The sequence below is a fragment of the Saccostrea cucullata genome, unplaced genomic scaffold, assembly GCF_032062105.1.
Source record: "Saccostrea cucullata isolate Sc308-1 unplaced genomic scaffold, CSIRO_AGI_Scuc_v1 ctg634, whole genome shotgun sequence".
NCBI lineage: Eukaryota > Metazoa > Mollusca > Bivalvia > Ostreida > Ostreidae > Saccostrea > Saccostrea cuccullata.
This window is the reverse complement of record NW_026932503.1, coordinates 261,811-281,763: the sequence shown is the minus strand read 5'-3', so window position 1 is coordinate 281,763 and position 19,953 is coordinate 261,811. Positions and strand designations below refer to the sequence as shown.

Genomic DNA, 19,953 nt, shown 5'->3' with positions numbered 1-19,953 from the left:
ATAAAAGAGTTCCGTTTGACTTCTGTTTGGTTCATTGAAATGAAAAAGTCAATTAAATTACTAGAGTTAAACAATAACAATAGATAGCGACGATCCTCTCCCTTTGTTTCTTAGAACTGGTCTGTTTGTCTTCATATAAAATTCATGATCAAGATCAATTTAAAGTACAAAGCAAACATTTACACATTAACCAAATGCTTTATCAAAACTTGAATAAAGACTAGCTGAGCATGAACAATAAAAAATTCATTGCAAAATTCGCAACCAAGTAATTATTTCAAAATTCAGACATTGCATCTATTCTAGTGTTTGTCTCTACATAAACAATTTAAGAATGTTCAAGTTATTAGGGTTGACATTGACAGTATCATTGCTATTATATGTTACATGTATTACCATTGATTGACCAATTTCTTTTAAATTGTTAGGCCAATCATTTTACACTAAATTGTATACAGACTTTTCCTTATTATCCCATGATGACAAGGAGCATGCGGCAGGTGAGACCCGTTTGACTGGAGATGCTCAGTCCTCCATGGCACCTGATCCCATCTCCTGATGTTTAAGAGGTCCAGTTTGCTCTGCTCCTGATTTGTATTGTTTTATGGACTTTTGACCTTGATAATTGATTGTTATCCCTATATTTTATTAAATTGAAAAAGCCTCAAGAAAATCACATGATCCTCAAGCTTTATTTTACTTGATAAATTACATGACTACACGTCTTTTATTAAAGTTGTGCAGCAGTTTCTGCTTGATTAGTACATTGCTAAATGTCTTGTGAATGTATATTCAAATAAAGCACATTCAAAAGCACTTATAGTGCCAAATCTCATACATGCTAAATTTATTTCTTTATCTCAAAGTCCCCCCCCTCCATCTAGTTTGAGATTATGAGATTTTGACTGTATATCTAGACATGACTTATCTACACCAATATATAAGGGTAATTAAAGAGAAAAGAATGTGGCATTATTTATTTTTAATCATTCTCAAAAAATATTTTAAAATGCAATAGGTCATCTCATCTCAAGGGTTTCAATCCACTCTACTCTTTTTGAAAGAGATGTGGAGTTGATCAAAATCCTCACTAGCAAAGACAATGGTCACCTTAGTTACTCAGACAACCAAAAAAAATTCAGATTTTTGCTCTGACATTTTATCAGCTAGTTCGTTTTTCACTCTTTTTTCCCTTATCCTTTTTCTTTGAGTCCACTCGTCTTGGTACAGTAAAATCTATCACAGGTTGTAGGAACTCATTCCTACTCCATTGAAATCCTGTATATGAGTTTCCAACAGATCTTTGGAATTTCTTGTCTTTTAAACACAGTTCTAATATTTCCTTCTCATCCAGACAGCCATATTCTTTTAGTTTTATTATGATTTCTCCAGTGGGCTTTCCCTTATTCTGTGTCAGTTTCACTTTTATCAGCATGTTGGAATCAACTGACGGCCATTTTTGGTCAAACACACTTTGATGCTGAAAAAGAGACAAACATGTACTTTTCAAAAAATTTCAAATTTAGTAAAAGTTACCCTAAAACTGGATTCAATAAAGCACCGTCACTGCATAAGTTGATGAAGAAAACTTTTGTAATCTTTCCAAAATAACTTTTATTAATATGGCTATCTTTAAAAACTTTTTAAATATCAAACAAATTAATCAAATTGAATTACTTTGGCATTATTGACTACTGTTACCATCAGATTTTAATTTAAAGTCCCCCCACCCCCACTGGACTTCAAACTTACCCATAAATACCCTGTGCCCCTGGCCACACTGCTAAGCCCTGCCCACAGCTCCTCGGCATAACTAGGGGCAAATGGGGCAATGATAATGATCATGTCAGCCAAACATTTCTCATACTCTCTGCTTACATGTTTAGCTTCATCTGGCACTACCTGAAAAATATTGAATGAAAATTAACCTTTCATAAAATTTAAATATTTTATACCACTTCAATTGGTTGAAAGCAACTTCTTATTCAAGTACAAATATATCATTATAACAGTAATTTGATCCAAAGAGTCTTATCATGTCGAGTTGACAGGCGCAGATCAGATCAAATGAGACGCGAAGCATCGAGTTTGATCTGATGATCTGCACCTGTCAACGAGATGTGATAAGGCTCTTCGGATCAAGTTACTGTTATAATGACAAATTTATTATATACCCCCTTATAACTAGCAAAATAAAACTTAAGAGATCAATTGTATAATATTGTGTAATATTCATTTATAAAACAAAGCATAATAACAAGGGATTTTTTTAACACGCAAAAAAAATAATGTCATGTTTCTGCATACTACATCATCAAATTCAGAGGGTGGTGCTATGGAATAGAAAACCTCAGTGTGGTGATCTGGAAAGTCGAATCACGACGTCACGTGATAGCGTAAAATCAACAGTAAAATTGAGTGATACACATTAGGTAGATAATAAAATGTGATATGTCATGCACATGTATACATAATTAAGAACATTAAAAAACATGCTAATTCAAATCTATGTTTAATTGTTTAAAAATCAATTTCAACCCAAATATCAATATCATTTATGCCTAATATATAAATACCTTTAGAGTATACCAGGTATTTATTGTTTTCTTACCTTAATTTTCTTCATGAAGTCAAAGAGAAGAGTCATTACAATACTGGTGTTAAAAAGTGTCTCCAATGATATTGTCACCTGTCAAAATATAACAATTTCAAAATACTTTGTATTTAGTTGAATATTAAAACTGTACTTCAATATTCTTTTCATACACTGCATATTATCAATGTAATGGATTATTCACCTCATGAATCAGGTGATTTCTGTGTTGGAAGAGTGCATCATCAATCTCTGTCAATTTATTAGGATCCACCTCTGTAGAAACAGGATCAGTAGACAGTTGTATGTACTTAGTAATGGTGTTCCAGACTCGAGTCTGCCAGCGGGTGACGTTAACAAAGGCTGAAATGTAATCACAAAGTACAATATCAAGCTAAGATTATAAAAGTTGTCTTCCCTTATTTTTCAGTATTAAAAAAATATTCTTTTAATTCTTGAAAAAGCCCTAAAATATTTTCTTATCAGTATCAATATGACAGCTACTACTGTACTCTGAAAGAAGTGAATCACAGTATACTACATCTGCATTAATTAATATACAATAACATAATTCTCTCCCCTCCCCTCTCAATTTTTATAAATGCAAAAAATTTCAACTAAATGATTATATTATGAAACTGTGGTACCTTGGGGAAGTATCTGAAAATATGATACCTGTAAAATATTGTCAAATCATAATTTTTACTGTGTTTAATTTTCCATATTTTTGAGGCATGAAGAGACCCATACAGCCATGTCCTAAACAAAGTGTTAAAATTGCAATTGACATCATTACATTTGCTGCAATAATGAAACCCTTTCTGATGTTTTTAATCTGATGATGTTAGGGGAAAAATGGAGATGGCAACAATAATGCAGGTAATACTACATTTTTTCAACCCTGAAATCAAATTCCAATGAACCAATATTTTTATCTGAAATCATGAAAATATATAAGGTTTTACAGTAATATGCTCTATTTAATGACTGTGGTACCTTGATTTGACCACTCCCTGTCTGATCTTGGAGAGACGGTTCCTAAAATGGCCAACCTGGTGGCATCCACACCAAACTGGTCTATAACATCCTGGAAATGAAAAATATTCTATTATTAATCCTTATCTTACTTCAGATCTGTCAAGCTGAACTAATGCTTATGCTCGCTGTTACATGTAGGGAACCTGACATTCATTTGCAGATGGAGTATACAAATTACGGATGTAAATTTTATGTTGGACCTGAATGCTTAACACCGTTTAGCAATCATTCATTTATTTAAGAAATAAGGTATCATTTTAAAACATCCATTACATATGCAGTAATGAAACCCTTTCTGATGTTTTTAATCTGAATTTCATAAAGCCCGCTTTATGATGAATTTAATACTACATTTTTTCAACCCGTATTTATAGCCTGATATGTTTTAAAATGATACCTATTATTATATTTACATTTGTGTCTTATTTATACTTTATATTTACCTGATTGTGACTTTTAATGTGTGAAATGCATTATTTTTCAAACCCAACGGCATGTCTGTAATCCACACGCCCGTCAACCCTTTATGACGTCACTGGAAATGAAAAATATTCGAACGTTTATCCATACGCACATGTATGACCTCTTGACCCCGTACTGGTATTTATACAGTTATAGATACGCATTGCTTTCTGTAGTGTTATACAAAGGAAACATTTGCAAATGTAAATATACTTTGATGAAGGATGAAAAAAAAACATCATTCAGGATGACAGAGTATTAACAATAAATTTACAAATACATTAAGTAGTTTTCCACCCCTTTACTTACTTGTGGATCCACCCCGTTGTATTTAGATTTACTCATCTTCTCCCACTGTACAATAACTTCCTCTCCTGTTCCCTTCTCTACTGGTTTCTCACCTGTTAATAAAATATAATTTGACTTCCATGAGACTTTGATCTAAAAGGTTTTAATATTTACAAACATTGATCAAAAAGAACCACTTTAATACTGAATTTTTACAACAAGTTAAATTAAAATAGTTATATATGTAGATCTTTGTATGTACATGTAGTTTAACTTGCATTGCAGTAAAGTGTTCTTCCATGTTTGGTACCTTCTACATTTAACATACCAGTCATTTTTCTAACAAATATTTATGCATGTACAAGTACCTGAGAAGTCCACCTGTTCTTTTCTAAGATATTTTCCACTTGACTTGACACTGAACGATTGACCCATGACCATGCCCTGAGTCAGGAGATTGACAAATGGTTCTCTGTGTGTCAGTCTCCCATAGTCACATAAGAAGTGATTGAAAAATCGGGCAAAATACAGGTGTAGGATTGCTGTAAAAATACAAATATAATTTACACAATAAACATACATTTAACTAAAAATAAATCAACTTTTTACCTTAATGAAAAGGAGAGATTTTGAGAGAGATCAAGAGAGATCAAGAGATATATAGAGAAAGAGAAAGATTTCGTGAGAGAGAGGGGGAGAGAGTAAAGAAGCTAGGGGAGAGTGAAAGAGAAGCTGTGAGAGCAAAAAAGAGAGATGCAATACTATACATGTACCAGTACTTTTAACTTAATTCTGCATAAAATTGTTAATTTTGTCACATACAATTTTGCTGCAGCAACACATAAAACCATTCTCTTTACTAACCATGTTCTTTTCCTCCTATATACAGATCAACTGGCATGTACTTGTTGACTTTATCTGGTGAGTAGGGTGCCTCTGTGTTGTGGGCGTCCAGATAGCGCAGGAAGTACCAGGAGGAATCCACAAACGTGTCCATAGTGTCCGTCTCCCTCTCAGCAGGGGAACCACATCTGTCAAATAGTAAATAATATTATATAAGATTATTTTCGTAATTTTCATTGGCTGAAAGAACGTCATGTGATATTCCTCCTTTTGTGATGTCCACGCGGAAAATGATATCGCATGACACACTGTTCAGATGCACCAAAGTTATGTAGCACCTGACGTCATAATATAAGAAGCGTGTTTTTTAACAATTGTGACATAATGACAGTCGAGTCTGTTCAGTTAGTACTGTGTCAGTGCATTCACTTTGAGTGATTATATAATATAACACTATTATGGACTTCAGTGTAGGTCGATATGTGGTTATAAGGACTCATGGCAATATTGATATTGACCTCAGACACAGAAAATGATAGCGACCTCGCAGGCTTGGTCATATCAATTGCCATGATTTAATAACCACATATCGCTTACATTAAGTTCATAATTTCTAGTGAGTATGGTTTATTAGAATCCATATCATGATATATCAGCCCAGGTTGACTGAGGTGATAAATATGGGACACAAGGGTTGATATGAGTCATGATATGGGTTTGAGTACGTAGTATGCTTTACATTTTATACCGTAAATCTGGAAATTTTTGCTGTAGATAAATTTTTAGCAAATTTGCGAGTTCATTGCATTCGCAAAAATATTTTTCTTAAAAATAAATCACCAATAAGAAAATGTAAACAAAGCAGTGGTCATTCGCAAAATTTTGAAACTTAAAAATTAATCAACAGCAATTTGACCCAAATTCGCAAAATAAAATCGACGTAAAAATTCCCAGATTTAATTATTCAAAATATAGAGAGAGAGAGATGAAAGAGACAAATAAAGGCATTGAAGAAGTTTCTCAAGAGAAAAAGTGAGAGAACTCTTGTACCTAATATTAAATAGAACCAGTTTATTGGTCAGTGTAAAAAAAATTGTGAGAACATAAAAGTTGTAAATATAGGTATGTTTTCTGAGGTTGGGGTCTACACCATTTCTTCAATCTCACACAATTAGGACGCAACAAAAAGTTTTTTACTGACTTTATACATAGTCAGCGCATTTTTGCAAATTTTCTCCTTTTAACAGTAGTTGTTTATTTGCATAAGTAATGTTGTGTTAAAAGGAGATTAATAGACAAATATGCGCTCATGGTTAACAAGAGAAAAAACTGCTTTTTCTTACACTCGCTCTCTCAGTTGTAACCAAGGGCTGTGACATATATTATAATTCATCACGTGATATCTTTCCTCAGGTAATTTTGTGAATACTAAATTCCGTCATGTGACCTATTGGTAGCATGTTTTGTCATAACTAGGACACTGTGTTTGAACACGTTGAATAGTCAGCCATGGATTTAAAATACTCTTCACTTACATGGATGGGTTCATACATTTTAAACCTTTGTAAATAATGTACTTGTGCCCACAGGGGCCGGTAACATACTGTTTTTGATTTTACGAAATCACTATATATATATACAAAAAAGGAAAGGGCAACAACGTCAGCCCGAATTTACACAGGGTCGATCTCGGAAATATTTCGTATTTCATAGAAAAAAGAATGTAGCCAATTAAATTGTAACTAGAAATAATACTACAATAAATATTCTTTAATAAAACAGAAACCTAGTTACTTTTTATAGCGTTTAAGTTGGGTAATACTAACTTGATATCCCGTTGTGCTAGTCGATGTACTTTAAGTCGTCCACTAAAACGAGGAAAAATTCGCACGTTTTCTCCAGTTTTGAAGTCTTTCCGGAGATGGAAAACACAAAGTAAAGATCCAGCGTTCACGAAAATCATCTTTTTCTTTTGTTAATTGCAATTAAAAGGTACAACATCTCCGATTTGAATAAATACGGTAGTTTTTTTCGTTCACAGAGAGGCTCGAGCCTAGAACAGACGACATTTTGGAAAAACCCATGATTGGTAAAAGGCGGAGGGTGATTGGTCAGATCTGTTCTAGAAAAGCACCATTGACCAATCACATCTAGCGTTAAATATTGGATGCAATGTTTAGCGAATTTAGTGGACGACTTAAACTACATCACTTGCATTACAGGATATCGGATCTGCAAAACACGACTTACACGATTCTTAAATGACCGCGATGGTATTTTAATTAAAGAGTGATTATTACTGAATGATCCCAGACATTATTTCACCAACTGCAAGGTATTTTATTGAAAACACGAGTCATTTCCGAGATCGACCCTGTGTAAATTCGAGCTGACATTGTTTCCCTTTCTCTTTTTGTATACATATAGTGATTACGTAAAATCAAATACAGTGTGTTACAGGCCCCTGTGCTTTTGCCATACAGAATAAACAGCAAGATGAAAAATACAGATCTCGTAATTTTTGAATACATGTCAGTGTTATTCATCCAATCTAATTTTAGATCCATTCTTACGATCTTAGCTCCTAATCTCATACATACGTAATGTTTAATCAAGGGCAGGTAAGTGGAAATTCTCTGTATTCGGAAAACCGTAAGGACAAAACATGAAATTAATTATTGTGTTACAGTCTAAAATTATTTTTAACATTTAAATTAGGTATCAAATGGACATACTTCTGTAGTAAATATATAAAAATGAAATTAGGTTTACATTTAAAAGCAACAGAAGCGACCGAAAAAGACCCAAAACACAGCGTTAATTAAGGGCAGTCATCCTTTGTTTTTAAATTGGCAAACAATTTGCATAAATTTGAATTCGTTTTCATTAGTTTAAACTTACTTTGGACAAGATACATTCAGCCAATCAGTGCTTTCTTTTAATGGTGAAGATTTCCCTGTGAATTTTGCAATGGATGGAAGTTTTACTGGCAGATCTTCCAGGGGAACAGGTATTGCCTATAAAGTAAGTTTGAATTAATTCATTTTTGAGAAAAAAGAGGGAGAGAGAATGTTATAAATGGACCAGTCCAATAGCAAAAGTGAGAGAACTGTTGCTAACAAAAATTTTAAAAGCTACAAGCACATGTATTCAAAAAAAATATTTCACTTTGGGTGAGAGGCTACAAATTGTTAAAGAATTTATTTGGTTTCTTTGCAATGGCAAGATTACAGTTGTGTTTTGTGACATTTTAGAAGATAGACTGACCTTACAATTGGGGCAGTGGATTATGGGAATGGGTGTACCCCAGTATCTCTGTCTGGAAATCAGCCAGTCTTTAGAGTCCAAACTCATCAGAAAACCTCCGATCTTCTTCTCCTGATGATACAAAATATATACATTTAATGCTATGGAGAAAATGTCAATTATGTGAAATAGGGAAATCATTTTATTGCATGTTGATAAACATTTCAAATCCAAATGTTAAACTTCATATGACTTCAAATCTATTTTTACTCACTTTTGCATAATCCAATATTTTTTCATGGGCCTCTTCCCTACTAAGTCCAGAAAACTAATAAAACAACAGAATACTCTACGATCAATCACATACATGTTTGATGAACACACAGTAATGAAAATGTAGAAATTTAGCCCTCTTCATTGCTTGTTTTGAAAAGTATCATTTTTTACTAAACATGTTCTATACAGATAGAGATCATAGACACTGCTGCAATTAGAATAGTACCTGACCTATATATATACCTGTCCTGAGTTCACAATACGATTATCTTCCACAACCTCAGCATAGGTAAAGCCCATTTTGTCAGCTGTTGATTTGTCTTCTTCATTAATGCTGGGAATGGCTACAATTAAGAAATTAACAACTTAGAATGAACAGCAATATCAGTATCTCGAATACTATTGATATTTTTGAATGATTTTTAAATCCCAGTCACTTTTTTCATGTATTTTAATCTCAATATCTTAAATCCTTAAATATCTCAAAGATTCTTCTTGGTTCCATCAAGTTCAAGGTCATCTTCGCTAGTCAAGGGTTTCCAATCTGAAATCTACTCTACAGAGTAAATTTAGGATTGGAAACTCTTGCCTAGCAAAGATGGTTCAAGGTATTCAGGTTTGACTATAGTTTAGTGAACTTTCACTTAAACACCAATTCTACACTTCCGTTATAAATTCTTTTTTAAAAACAAATTATCTGCAAACTTCAATAAAACTTTAATAATTCACCCTTAAAAAGAGCAGAACCATTGTTAATATCATGAATCGGTTAGTGAACAATATTTTTTTTTAACTGCATAAGGTTGCCCCCCCCCCCCACTTCTCCATCTCTCTCTCTCCATACCTAAGTGTTCATTGTCTGGGGTATAAGGAATATTTGGTACACCCGGAGACACAATGATAGGGACAGCATCTCCTGTCAGGGGATGAACAGCCTCCACATTTAATAAAATCTCTGAAACAAATAATTTAAATCCACTAATCATTAACGCTGCTTTTGTCTATTTAAAAAAATAAAATTCATACTTACTGATACCATAAGTATCTAACAATTTTCATTTAAGACATATAAATACCTTTTGAATCTTTCTTGTCTGGAAACTGAAAACAAGTTGAAAAAGATTTTCATTTTTGAAAAAAAAAAAAAAAGACATAAAATGCAAACAATAGCATTCGAAAACATGACCATATTATATTGACAGAGTTATGTCCCTTTACCTTGTAATATTTCTGCTCATTAAGCCTGTGATGGGTGGGGAGAGCTATATGGGACACTCCATACAGACACTCAGGGGTCATCGTAAACACTGATACAGGCTCCTCCCACTCAACACCATCACACTTAAAAAATACAGTAAAACTAGGTTATAAAGAAGTCACTAGGACCTTTGAAATTACTTCACTATATCCATAACTGGTTATATCCGTATAAAGAATTCGTTTATTTATATAGCTGGGGATCCAAGATAACTTTGCTGTATCCATGAATTCGCAATATCTGTGTTCGTAATAAACAAGTTTTTCCATAAATGTAAAGGTTGAACTGCTACAAGAAGAAAAAGATATTAAGCTATAGTGTAAGAGGGGACATAATTATGCTGTCCTATTTTTGAAATGTAACAAATTGTGCATGGAATCTTTAGTCAATACTGAGTGTCTGGAAGGTTCTGTTGACTCTTTAACTGGTTTTATTACTTTAAACCAATTATTATTCATGTCATTTTTTATTTTGCAATTCGTCAGTTTGAAATCAATCCACGATTAATTTACATGACTGAGGAAAAATTCGCTATAAATACAAAGCAAAATGAATGGTTCGTGGCGATTCCCTATAAATACAAAGCAAAATGAATGGTTCGTGGCGATTAATATTCTCGAGTTAAAGTAGGTCGCAAAACTTGTGAATATTTCTTGCACGTGAATAAAAATTGGTTTACAGTATATGTAAATGTTGGAAGATAGCATGGAATGTTCAACATCACAACAGCAAAACACAAATCCCCTGGAAACGCCTGAATGTGCCTTTATTCCATCTGATACCGATGCTATTTATTTGTGAGAACTTTATTTTGCAGACTGTCAAAAATTTCATCCTCCTGTATATTAGCATTATTTAAAATCATACATAGTAATGACCAAAATTAGTGAAAGTTTTATCTTGCTTATGACTATCTGATGAAAATCTTGCAAAAAAAAAGGTGTGAAAACTAAATGATCTGCAGTAACAAATTGTGAAATATCTGCTATCATAAGACTTCTTGTAATCAACAGCTCAGGTAACTGCAGAACTGTAGCTCTCTGCTAGAGAAAATTCAGATAAATCAGAGAGCTACAGATTCAAGCATTGTAAAAACCTTCGATTTACATATCAAAGGTTTTCACATAAATACAATTCTTGGATCTGTAGCTCTCTGCTTTATCTGTCCAAATTTTCTTGAACAGAGAGCAACAGTTTTGCAGCTACAAGTCAGATACATAAGTTTTTTTTTTTTATTTACCCTTAATTTGAAGTCAATCCTTGTTCCATTGCAGTCCCCAATCCAACGTTTCTGTAATTTTTTAACTTCTTTCCATAAATTATCATCTACCTCGGACAATCCATCTAACAGTGGCTGTGATGTAAAAAAAATAAAATGAGTTACTCCACAGACAGTTGCTTTGAATGAAACATTTACCTGAGCAATACTGTAAAGGGGAAATAACTTGTGGTGTAACTATTTGCAATATTCAGGGTGTAAGTAGATCAGTAAATTCAAGAAACACAGTGAATAAGTTTTTAATCAAACATTTTTTCTACCCTTAAGTGTTGTTGATGATTATCTCAATATATTTGTTGGGAGCAAAGACAGCATTTCTATCAATCAGAAAAAAATTATCCAATTCTTCAATCTTTACAATTTTTATTTTCAATACGACAAGGATTAATATGCTTAGAGAAGCCTTTTCTCACAGTTAATGTTCTCTCATCCTACATTCTTTTAATATACACTTAATGATTTTATTTGAATTCACTACCTTTGCATATGCTTTGGTTTTAATGAACCACTGTTTAAGGTAAATCTTTTGAACTTTGGCCCCTGACCTCCAGGAACAACCTTTCTCATCTATCTGCTCATTGGCTAAAACAGTTTCATCCACAGGGTCCCAATTCACAATTTCCTGAAATTTAAAACACACCAGTTGTTATAAATTCTATAACAATTAACTTATATCATGTAATGTGCAGTGTACATTCCTGGATTATGAAGTCACAATCATGATGACGTCATAATACTGTATAGCAGGTTAAAATCCGGTCGGAAAAGATCGCGATTTGTTCAATTTTCAGCAAATCACGGTCGTTTGAATTCGCGGAGAAGGAAAAACCATAAATTTCTTGAACAGTACTTGCAAGCATTTTTCTGTAGGTACAAAATATTGTGTGAACTGCTATTTCCCGTCTCTGTAGTATAATATTAAAGTCTGTAATGTATATCGCGCATATCAGACAGAAAAGTAAAGTCTATATATTGTGTCAATTTTGATCCCGATTGAATAATAACGAAACACCGGTCTGATACCGATTTAAAGTGAAAATAATGCTACGCATTGTATTTTTTTTATTTCCGGGTCCAAATCAGAAAAAAATTATACCGTAGTAAAAATGTTGATCTTTTAATCATATAATTGAAATTAATTAATTGTCGTTACCCTGTTTACCAAGTAAATACCTTGATTAAAGGTAATGACTGAGTGATACGCACGGGTGAAATTAAACATTATTATTAAATAATTACATTGCACGTCTACTAGATGGCAAAATTAATCGTTAGCTATAGAAATGAATTAAACAATTAAAAAGCTTTAAAAACAGCAACAACTACGTGTTTGTAATTGATCCAGACACTCGCATAATTATAAAGACAGTCTATATCTATTCACAGAAAATAATAAAATTTCAATTTATCTTCATAAAACTTTTTAAGAATTATTCACTGTATGTTGAATTCGCGGAATTTCTTTTTCCGCGAATATAGCGAAAATTAACTCCGCGAGTTAATTTCCTGCTGTACAGTAGTGATGACGTCATTGAGTACTTTGTACTGTATATTGTTACCATGTAAATAACTGAGTTTAGTTTAGATAAAGTATTTGTACCGAACAGATGTGTTTTATCTTGCTCGTTATACCAGTTTAGACTTTTAACACTGTGTACAGATGTATTAAAAAATTCTTTGTAATCAATACTGCACATCACTTTTATGTGTGAGAACTTTATCTTCCTTTACATATGCAAGACCCTCTCATTGCAAAAGTTTTATTCTCAAACATATTCATTATGTACATATACAACCAAATTCTGCATTACTTTTAAAATGAAATTACATGACCTATCGTATATACTGGCCTATAAGTCGGTTCACCTATAAGTCGGAGGTATTTTTGAAGCTTATATTAGAGGGATTTACAGTAAAATTTGTCTAATCCGGACTCTGAGTACTCCGGACTTTTGTCCATTCCGTCTATAAATTTTAGTCCCATGCACTTCTTTAGCAAATTCATTAGAAAAAATTCTGTGCAGTCCGGATACTGTCTATTCTGTATTCCAAACGGCCATACTGGTCCCAACTGCTCATAATTAACGGTAATTATTTCCTCTAATCCGGCCACACCTGAGTTACTTCAAAGCAATTAACACCTTTCGTGGTGGATTTGATAATCTGTGTTTACATTAGCAGTGCCATGAAACGAACTCAGTGAAATGCGGCGTTGACACAGCCCAGTTGAAAAAAAAATTACTAGTATATGATTAAATTACAATTAAAAAAAAAATTTAATTATGTTTTAACTCGATCCTTTTACCACATTATAACAAAAATACAAAAAATAAATATGTACGCGATTTACAAATCAATATACAAATCGGGATCGAAAATCAAACGCATTTCAAAATGGCGCCATAACACTGTGGTTGAAGACGTAATTTTTTACATAAAAATTAAAAGTTAAATCTGATAATTAGCACATCGTAAATAATTGTGCATTACAGTTTTTACATTGAATGAGCTCTTTGACAAGCGAAACCTGATCCGCTTGATATATAGTAGGCCTATATTGATTTTGATGTAGGTAACATTTCACCCGACTTTCAAACTTCGTGAACAAACAAGAAAATACAGTAAGTCATAAGAGACTATTTTATAATTTCTAGACTCCAAAATATTGATTGATTTCATTATTTAATTATAATTTATATTATGTATAATAATGAACTTGTAAATAAACAATGAAATTTTCAAAATTAAAATTTTCCTGCATTTTTCCTGCACTCCGGATTCTGTGTAAACCGGCCAAATTTTATGGAACCGGCGGTAGCCGGTTTGGACAAATTATACTGTACCTTCTAAAATAACTCTCTCTTTATAACTCACCTATAAGTTGGACATAGAGTTTTGAACCAAAGTTTTACTCCCAAACATTCGAATTATAGGTGAGTATATACGGTATCTTGTAAAAATAAGTTTAGGCATGGTACAGTAAATTCAGTTGTTTACTTTCCTGAGAAAAGTTTAAGGTGTGTTGAACTCTTACTTTTCTCTGTTCTATCAGCCCAGCTTCAAACATTTTAAGGAATATGAACTGTGTCCATTTATAGTATTCCGGATCACAAGTGGCATATTCCTGTAAAAAAAGACACCCAAACAAAATGTAACCAAACTTCTTGTTATATTAAATATTATTTATCTAAAATTGAATAAGATAAAATGCATAAAGGGGAGTAACTCACTGTATTCCAATCAAAGCTGAAGCACATGTCATCAAGCTGTTTTCTCATGGCAGTAATGTTTCTGCAAAAAAGTAGTAAAAGTTAGCAGATTACATCTAAACATTAACTATATTTGTAGTGAAGTCGATTAACAATTCAACCATATAAACTTGAAAGAATTTAGGTTCATAGGTTGTACTCTATTTAAATTTTTTTGAAGGGGGGGGGATTCAGCTTATCTTTAAGAATTTTGGAATAAAATGGAAGATTGCAAATTTAGACATCATAATGTGTAAAATAATGAGAAAATGAATGTGTCTTTTTTTTATTTTAAATGTGTGAACTTTGTACAGGTACTTTGATACCTTCTAGTCCACACTTCTGGAAGTTCCCCATGATCAATAGCTGCATTTTCAGCAGGTAAACCAAAAGCATCCCAGCCCATAGGATGAATGACCTTTACAAAGAAACAATGGTAAAATATTACACTGAATTTATATGCATATATATATTAAATAAGTAAGTTTTTGTATCCACAACTTGCCAAGCAGAAACAATTAACAACAAGTTCCAGTATAGTAAGCGATGAAAGAGAGGGATGTTCTTTTAAGACTATAATACATCTTTGCCAGATAGGCAGTGAAAACAAGCAATGATTTTTTTGATGATTTACATCTTTGCCAGTCAAGCAATGAAAGCGAGCAATGATATTTGTGATGACTTACATCTTTGCCAGTCAAGCGATGAAAACGAGCGATGACGTCACTGATACTGTACACCCTGACGTGACCCATGTGGAGCTTACCACTGGGATAGGGAAACATGGACAACACGTAGAACTTCTCCTTGGTGTTCTGAAAATAAAAGATATCATGACTGTTCAACTAACATATATGCTTTAGAACCAGCAGATCGTATGTTTATTTTTGTGGGGGCCCAGAATTGAAGTGAGATGCTTCATAGTGTGACCTTTATAAAGGTCAGGACTACTCACCCTCTTCATCTTTAGAATTCATGCATTAGTAAATCTTTGCAAAAGAATGATTTGCTTGCAAGCATTCTATAAACTATATATGTACCTCTTTCTCTTGTACAATTTTAAAAATTTAGCAGTACTGTTCAAGGGTTTTAATATTCCTGACAACATTTCCTATACAATTTCCATAAATAAAATTATTTCAATATATAATCTTTTGTCTTTTAAAATTACTTTCTAAACTATTTTTTGAATGCTATGTTTTTTTTTTATAGATAAAAATTGTGTTTTCTATGTACCACTTTTTACCTGAGGTCTGTTGAAGCATCTTTCATTGTTGTTTTTCTGTAGAAGAGGTATCCAATGCTTTTCTATATCAGCTCTGACTTCAGGTGTAAATTCAGATGCATCCTATTAAACATGATGACAATTATTTAATGATATAAATATTTACATCCACTGAATATTTTCTCCTTTATTTCTTAAGAAAACCCAAATGCGTTAATCACTGCATGAACTACATTAGACATGTCGCCTGTACAGATTTCTTGATCAGTGGCTGTTCCATCAATGAAACGTATAAAGACGTTCGCATCATTAATACAATAATTGGATAAAGAAACTCTAAATGTCATTAAAGAGAAGAATGCCTTGGCACGCAAGTACCTGGTACACAAAGATCCAGATGTTAGAAGAAACTACAATCGTACTCGAAACAAAGCAGGGAAACTAGTAAGGAAGGCTAGGAAGAAATACGAAAAAAATCTAGCAAAGGAAGCAAAGAGTAATTCAAAGAGAATATGGCAGTATATCAACTCAAAGAGTAAAAGCAGACAAGGGATTGCAGATTTATGCACCGACCCTAGAGATCCGAAATCAGAAAAAACGGATGATGATGAAACAAAGGCTAACATTTTAGCGGACTTTTTTAGTAGTGTTTTTACCAAAGAACCAGATGGTGAAGTACCACAACTTAAAGCCAGAAACATCCAAATTCAATGGGAACAACGTTACATAAAGGAAGAAACTGTTAAGAAAATACTCAGAGAACTTAAGGTGGACAAATCTCCAGGATTAGACAATTTTCATCCAAGGTTTTTGAAGGAACTACATGAGGAGCTGTCGGTACCACTAACTATGATATTCAATAGATCATTGGAGGAAAGAAGGGTTCCAATGGAGTGGAAAAAAGCCAGAATAAGTGCTATTTACAAGAAAGGGAACAAGTCCTTAGCAGGAAATTATAGACCTGTGAGCCTCACATCAGTCGTGTGTAAAACAATGGAAAAGGTAATGCGGGATCAGATCACTGAACACTTCACAAGGAATGATCTATTTACAACAAGGCAGTATGGTTTCATGGGAGGGAGGTCAACCGCACTACAACTACTCAGAGTCTTAGATGAATGGACGGAGGCATTAGATCAGGGACACACCATAGATTGTATATATATGGACTATCAGAAAGCATTTGATACAGTTCCTCATAGACGTCTTATCAGCAAGCTGAAAGCATATGGAATAGGACTTGAAACAATTCAGTGGATCCAAGACTACCTAAGGGATAGAACACAACAGGTTACAGTGAATGGGAGAAGTTCCGAGTGGCATGATGTAACATCCGGCATCCCACAAGGCTCCGTCTTAGGACCGATATTGTTTGTAATATTCATAAACGACCTACCAGAGATCGTCGAGTCAATGGTATACCTTTTCGCAGATGATACAAAGATTTTTAACATTGTGAAAGAAAATGGAGATCAGGAAACACTGCAAAGAGATCTTGAAAAACTCACTCAGTGGAGCAACACTTGGTTGTTGAAATTCCATCCTGAAAAGTGTAAATATATGCATATAGGGAAAAAGTCTTCACAAGAGGTGTCATACAAGTTATTAGGAGAATCTTTAGAGCGTGTTCAGGAAGAAAAGGACATAGGAGTAATCATCGACGAAAATTTAACATTTGAGAAACACATATGCGAGAAAGTAAAGAAAGCCAACTCGACATTTGCCATGATTAGAAGGATATTTCAACATTTAGATGAAAATACATTCATTCCGCTCTATAAATCTCTGGTTCGAACACACTTGGACTATGCAAGCTCAGTCTGGTTCCCATACAAAACTAAATATATTGAGATGGTGGAGGGAGTGCAAAGAAGGGCAACAAAGCAGATACCTGGAATGTCAGATCTTACCTATTCTGAGAGACTGAAGAAACTCAAACTACCAACACTCAGCTATAGAAGACACAGAGGAGATATGATAGAGATATATAAAATTACGAGTGGAAAATATGACACAAAAGCAGCCAACTTTGTGAAATTTAGGAGAGATCATGTAGGGAGAGAAACTGCAAGGGGGAATTCCAAGCAACTATTAATCCAGAGAGCCAGATAAGATATCAGAAAATATAACTTCACCCTGAGAGCTGCTAAGGTCTGGAACAGTCTACCAGAGGATGTTATAAGTGCGAAGACTACTAATTCTTTCAAGCAACGTTTGGATAAACACTGGGAAAATCAAGACATTTTATATGACTATAAGGCTACAATATCCGGAAGTCACATAGTGAGTTATACTAAAACTGAAGTAGGATATAGGGAGTCCAATGAAGAGGATCCTTAGGGAGCCTGAATTGGAAATCAACGATAAGTAACGATAAGTAATAATTAATCTTTTTAATCTTACTTTAAATGATTATTTAAACAGATATAAATATGAACAATAAAATGCTTTCTTTGTCTGTTATTACTGGAATTAATGGTCGCAGCTATTGCAGAAAAAAATTACATAACCCGCTTACGCGGGTTATGTATTTTTTCTGCAACAGCTGCTTCCGTTAATTCCAGTAATAACAAACAAAGAAATCATTTTATTGTTTAAATGATGCTTAATTTTTGCTAGATTATAAATTAAATTAAACATTTTATTAACTTTCATCTTCTTTATGTTGAAATATAGAGCAATAAATGTATATTTTTAGTGAGTGTCCGTTTTTTTTAATACATGTATATGTTACTTTGAAAAATCTTAAGGCAGTGTAACTAAGATAAGATCTGCAATGTATCGTCTCTCATTGTAGCATATAATAAAGAGACTTAATCTTCCCTCAACAAGTCAGTTGACAACTCTGACCTCATCTGATTGAAGGGATTCCTCAGTTTTAACGTAAGGCATACAATTTGATTCTCCCCCGCACAGTCAAAGTTTAAATGGATAAGGGGCCAGGAATCATAGGTATGCCCATGTAAGTTATTAGATGACAAACTGATAGTCTCAATACATGTACAGTGGTCTACACCTCTATATCTAAAAATCAGTTTTATAGTAAAGAGGGGTAGACCTGTGTAGACTATCATTTTGTTATCTACAAACTTACATGGGGATCGCCCATGTCGGGAATAAAAGTCTGAAGATTTCAAGGTCATGCTAGGTAGAATAATATAATTGTGTCTCGGGAACAAGCCCTCACCACAGTTAGAATACCTCCCATATACTCGCAATGTAGCAAAAAATTGCAGAATCCCTCCGAAAAGATTTTAAAGAATACAAAGGGATTTGCACTGAAAAAAACTTCCAAATTAATTATAACAAAGCTTTTTGGGGTTGTGTAAGTACTCAAACCTAAAATATAATCCAAATAAAGACAAAAATTTAACTAATTTTCTCAACGTTTTTTCTCGCTCCAAATTTACATGTCATGTCTAGTTCGGAACTCTTTTGATTGTTCATAGTACATGCACTGAGTACGAGTTATCACCTGTGTTTATTTTGCAACATTGTAAATACACAGAACAAATTCTTATTAATTAAACGGGGTCCATAGGTCATTTTTTCATTTTAACGATAATTAAACATTCCTATCTAAGGTCATGTATGTTATGTCAATTAATATAAGAATCTCATTACCCAATTTCCAGTTTTGCTGTAGATAAATCGGCAAATATTGAAACCACGGTTACTCTTCAATTGTCGGAGAATGGACCAACTGAAGTGCTTATTGATGTGAACACGAGACATTTTTCAACTTGGACTGTTCACATAGCGGCTACATCACACATGAAAAATAACTTCTCCCTTTGAATTTGCAAATATTAAAGCTTTCAAAAGTGCATTTTCTAAACATATATGATTAAAAAAATGAACGCTGCCCCTCCTAGACCTTTGTAACTTCAATAAACTTCAAAAATCACTTGACTTGGTTGAAGTCACGGTGCGGAAAGTCGGAATGATAAGAAGCACGCTAAATCTAGAATCTCATCGGATAACAAAATATTTTCCGGAATGTTTTAAGACACGATTATTTTTTACTTGGACTGAGTACAGGTACTCATGAGGATGAATTAGATAATTTTAACGGCGTCAAAGATCAGCCACAGATAAAAAAAAAATCAAAATGCATTTTTTTTTTATGCAATTTGGCATAACCTGTCAAGCAATTTCAACGAACATAATATTCGATCGAGCATAAATTTAATGTGA

At 33.4% G+C, this 19,953-nt stretch overlaps 1 protein-coding gene across 1 annotated transcript; it reads right to left on the bottom strand.

Moving 5' to 3' along the window:
* Positions 1-967: 967 nt before the first annotated feature.
* LOC134235302 (probable leucine--tRNA ligase, mitochondrial) lies at positions 968-19,692 on the bottom strand. The gene is made up of 23 exons (XM_062717432.1): positions 19,381-19,692; positions 15,778-15,879; positions 15,218-15,346; positions 14,858-14,949; positions 14,514-14,574; positions 14,318-14,407; positions 11,762-11,905; positions 11,245-11,358; positions 9,965-10,087; positions 9,823-9,847; positions 9,591-9,701; positions 8,990-9,090; positions 8,745-8,798; positions 8,492-8,602; positions 8,126-8,241; positions 5,246-5,412; positions 4,750-4,923; positions 4,403-4,494; positions 3,590-3,680; positions 2,799-2,956; positions 2,612-2,689; positions 1,753-1,902; positions 968-1,480 (listed from the first exon to the last, which is right to left on the bottom strand). The coding sequence occupies exons 1-23, from the start codon at positions 19,489-19,491 to the stop codon at positions 1,163-1,165; spliced, it is 2,712 nt and encodes a 903-aa protein (XP_062573416.1). The 5' UTR covers positions 19,492-19,692; the 3' UTR covers positions 968-1,162.
* Between the last annotated feature and the right edge of the window lie 261 nt (positions 19,693-19,953).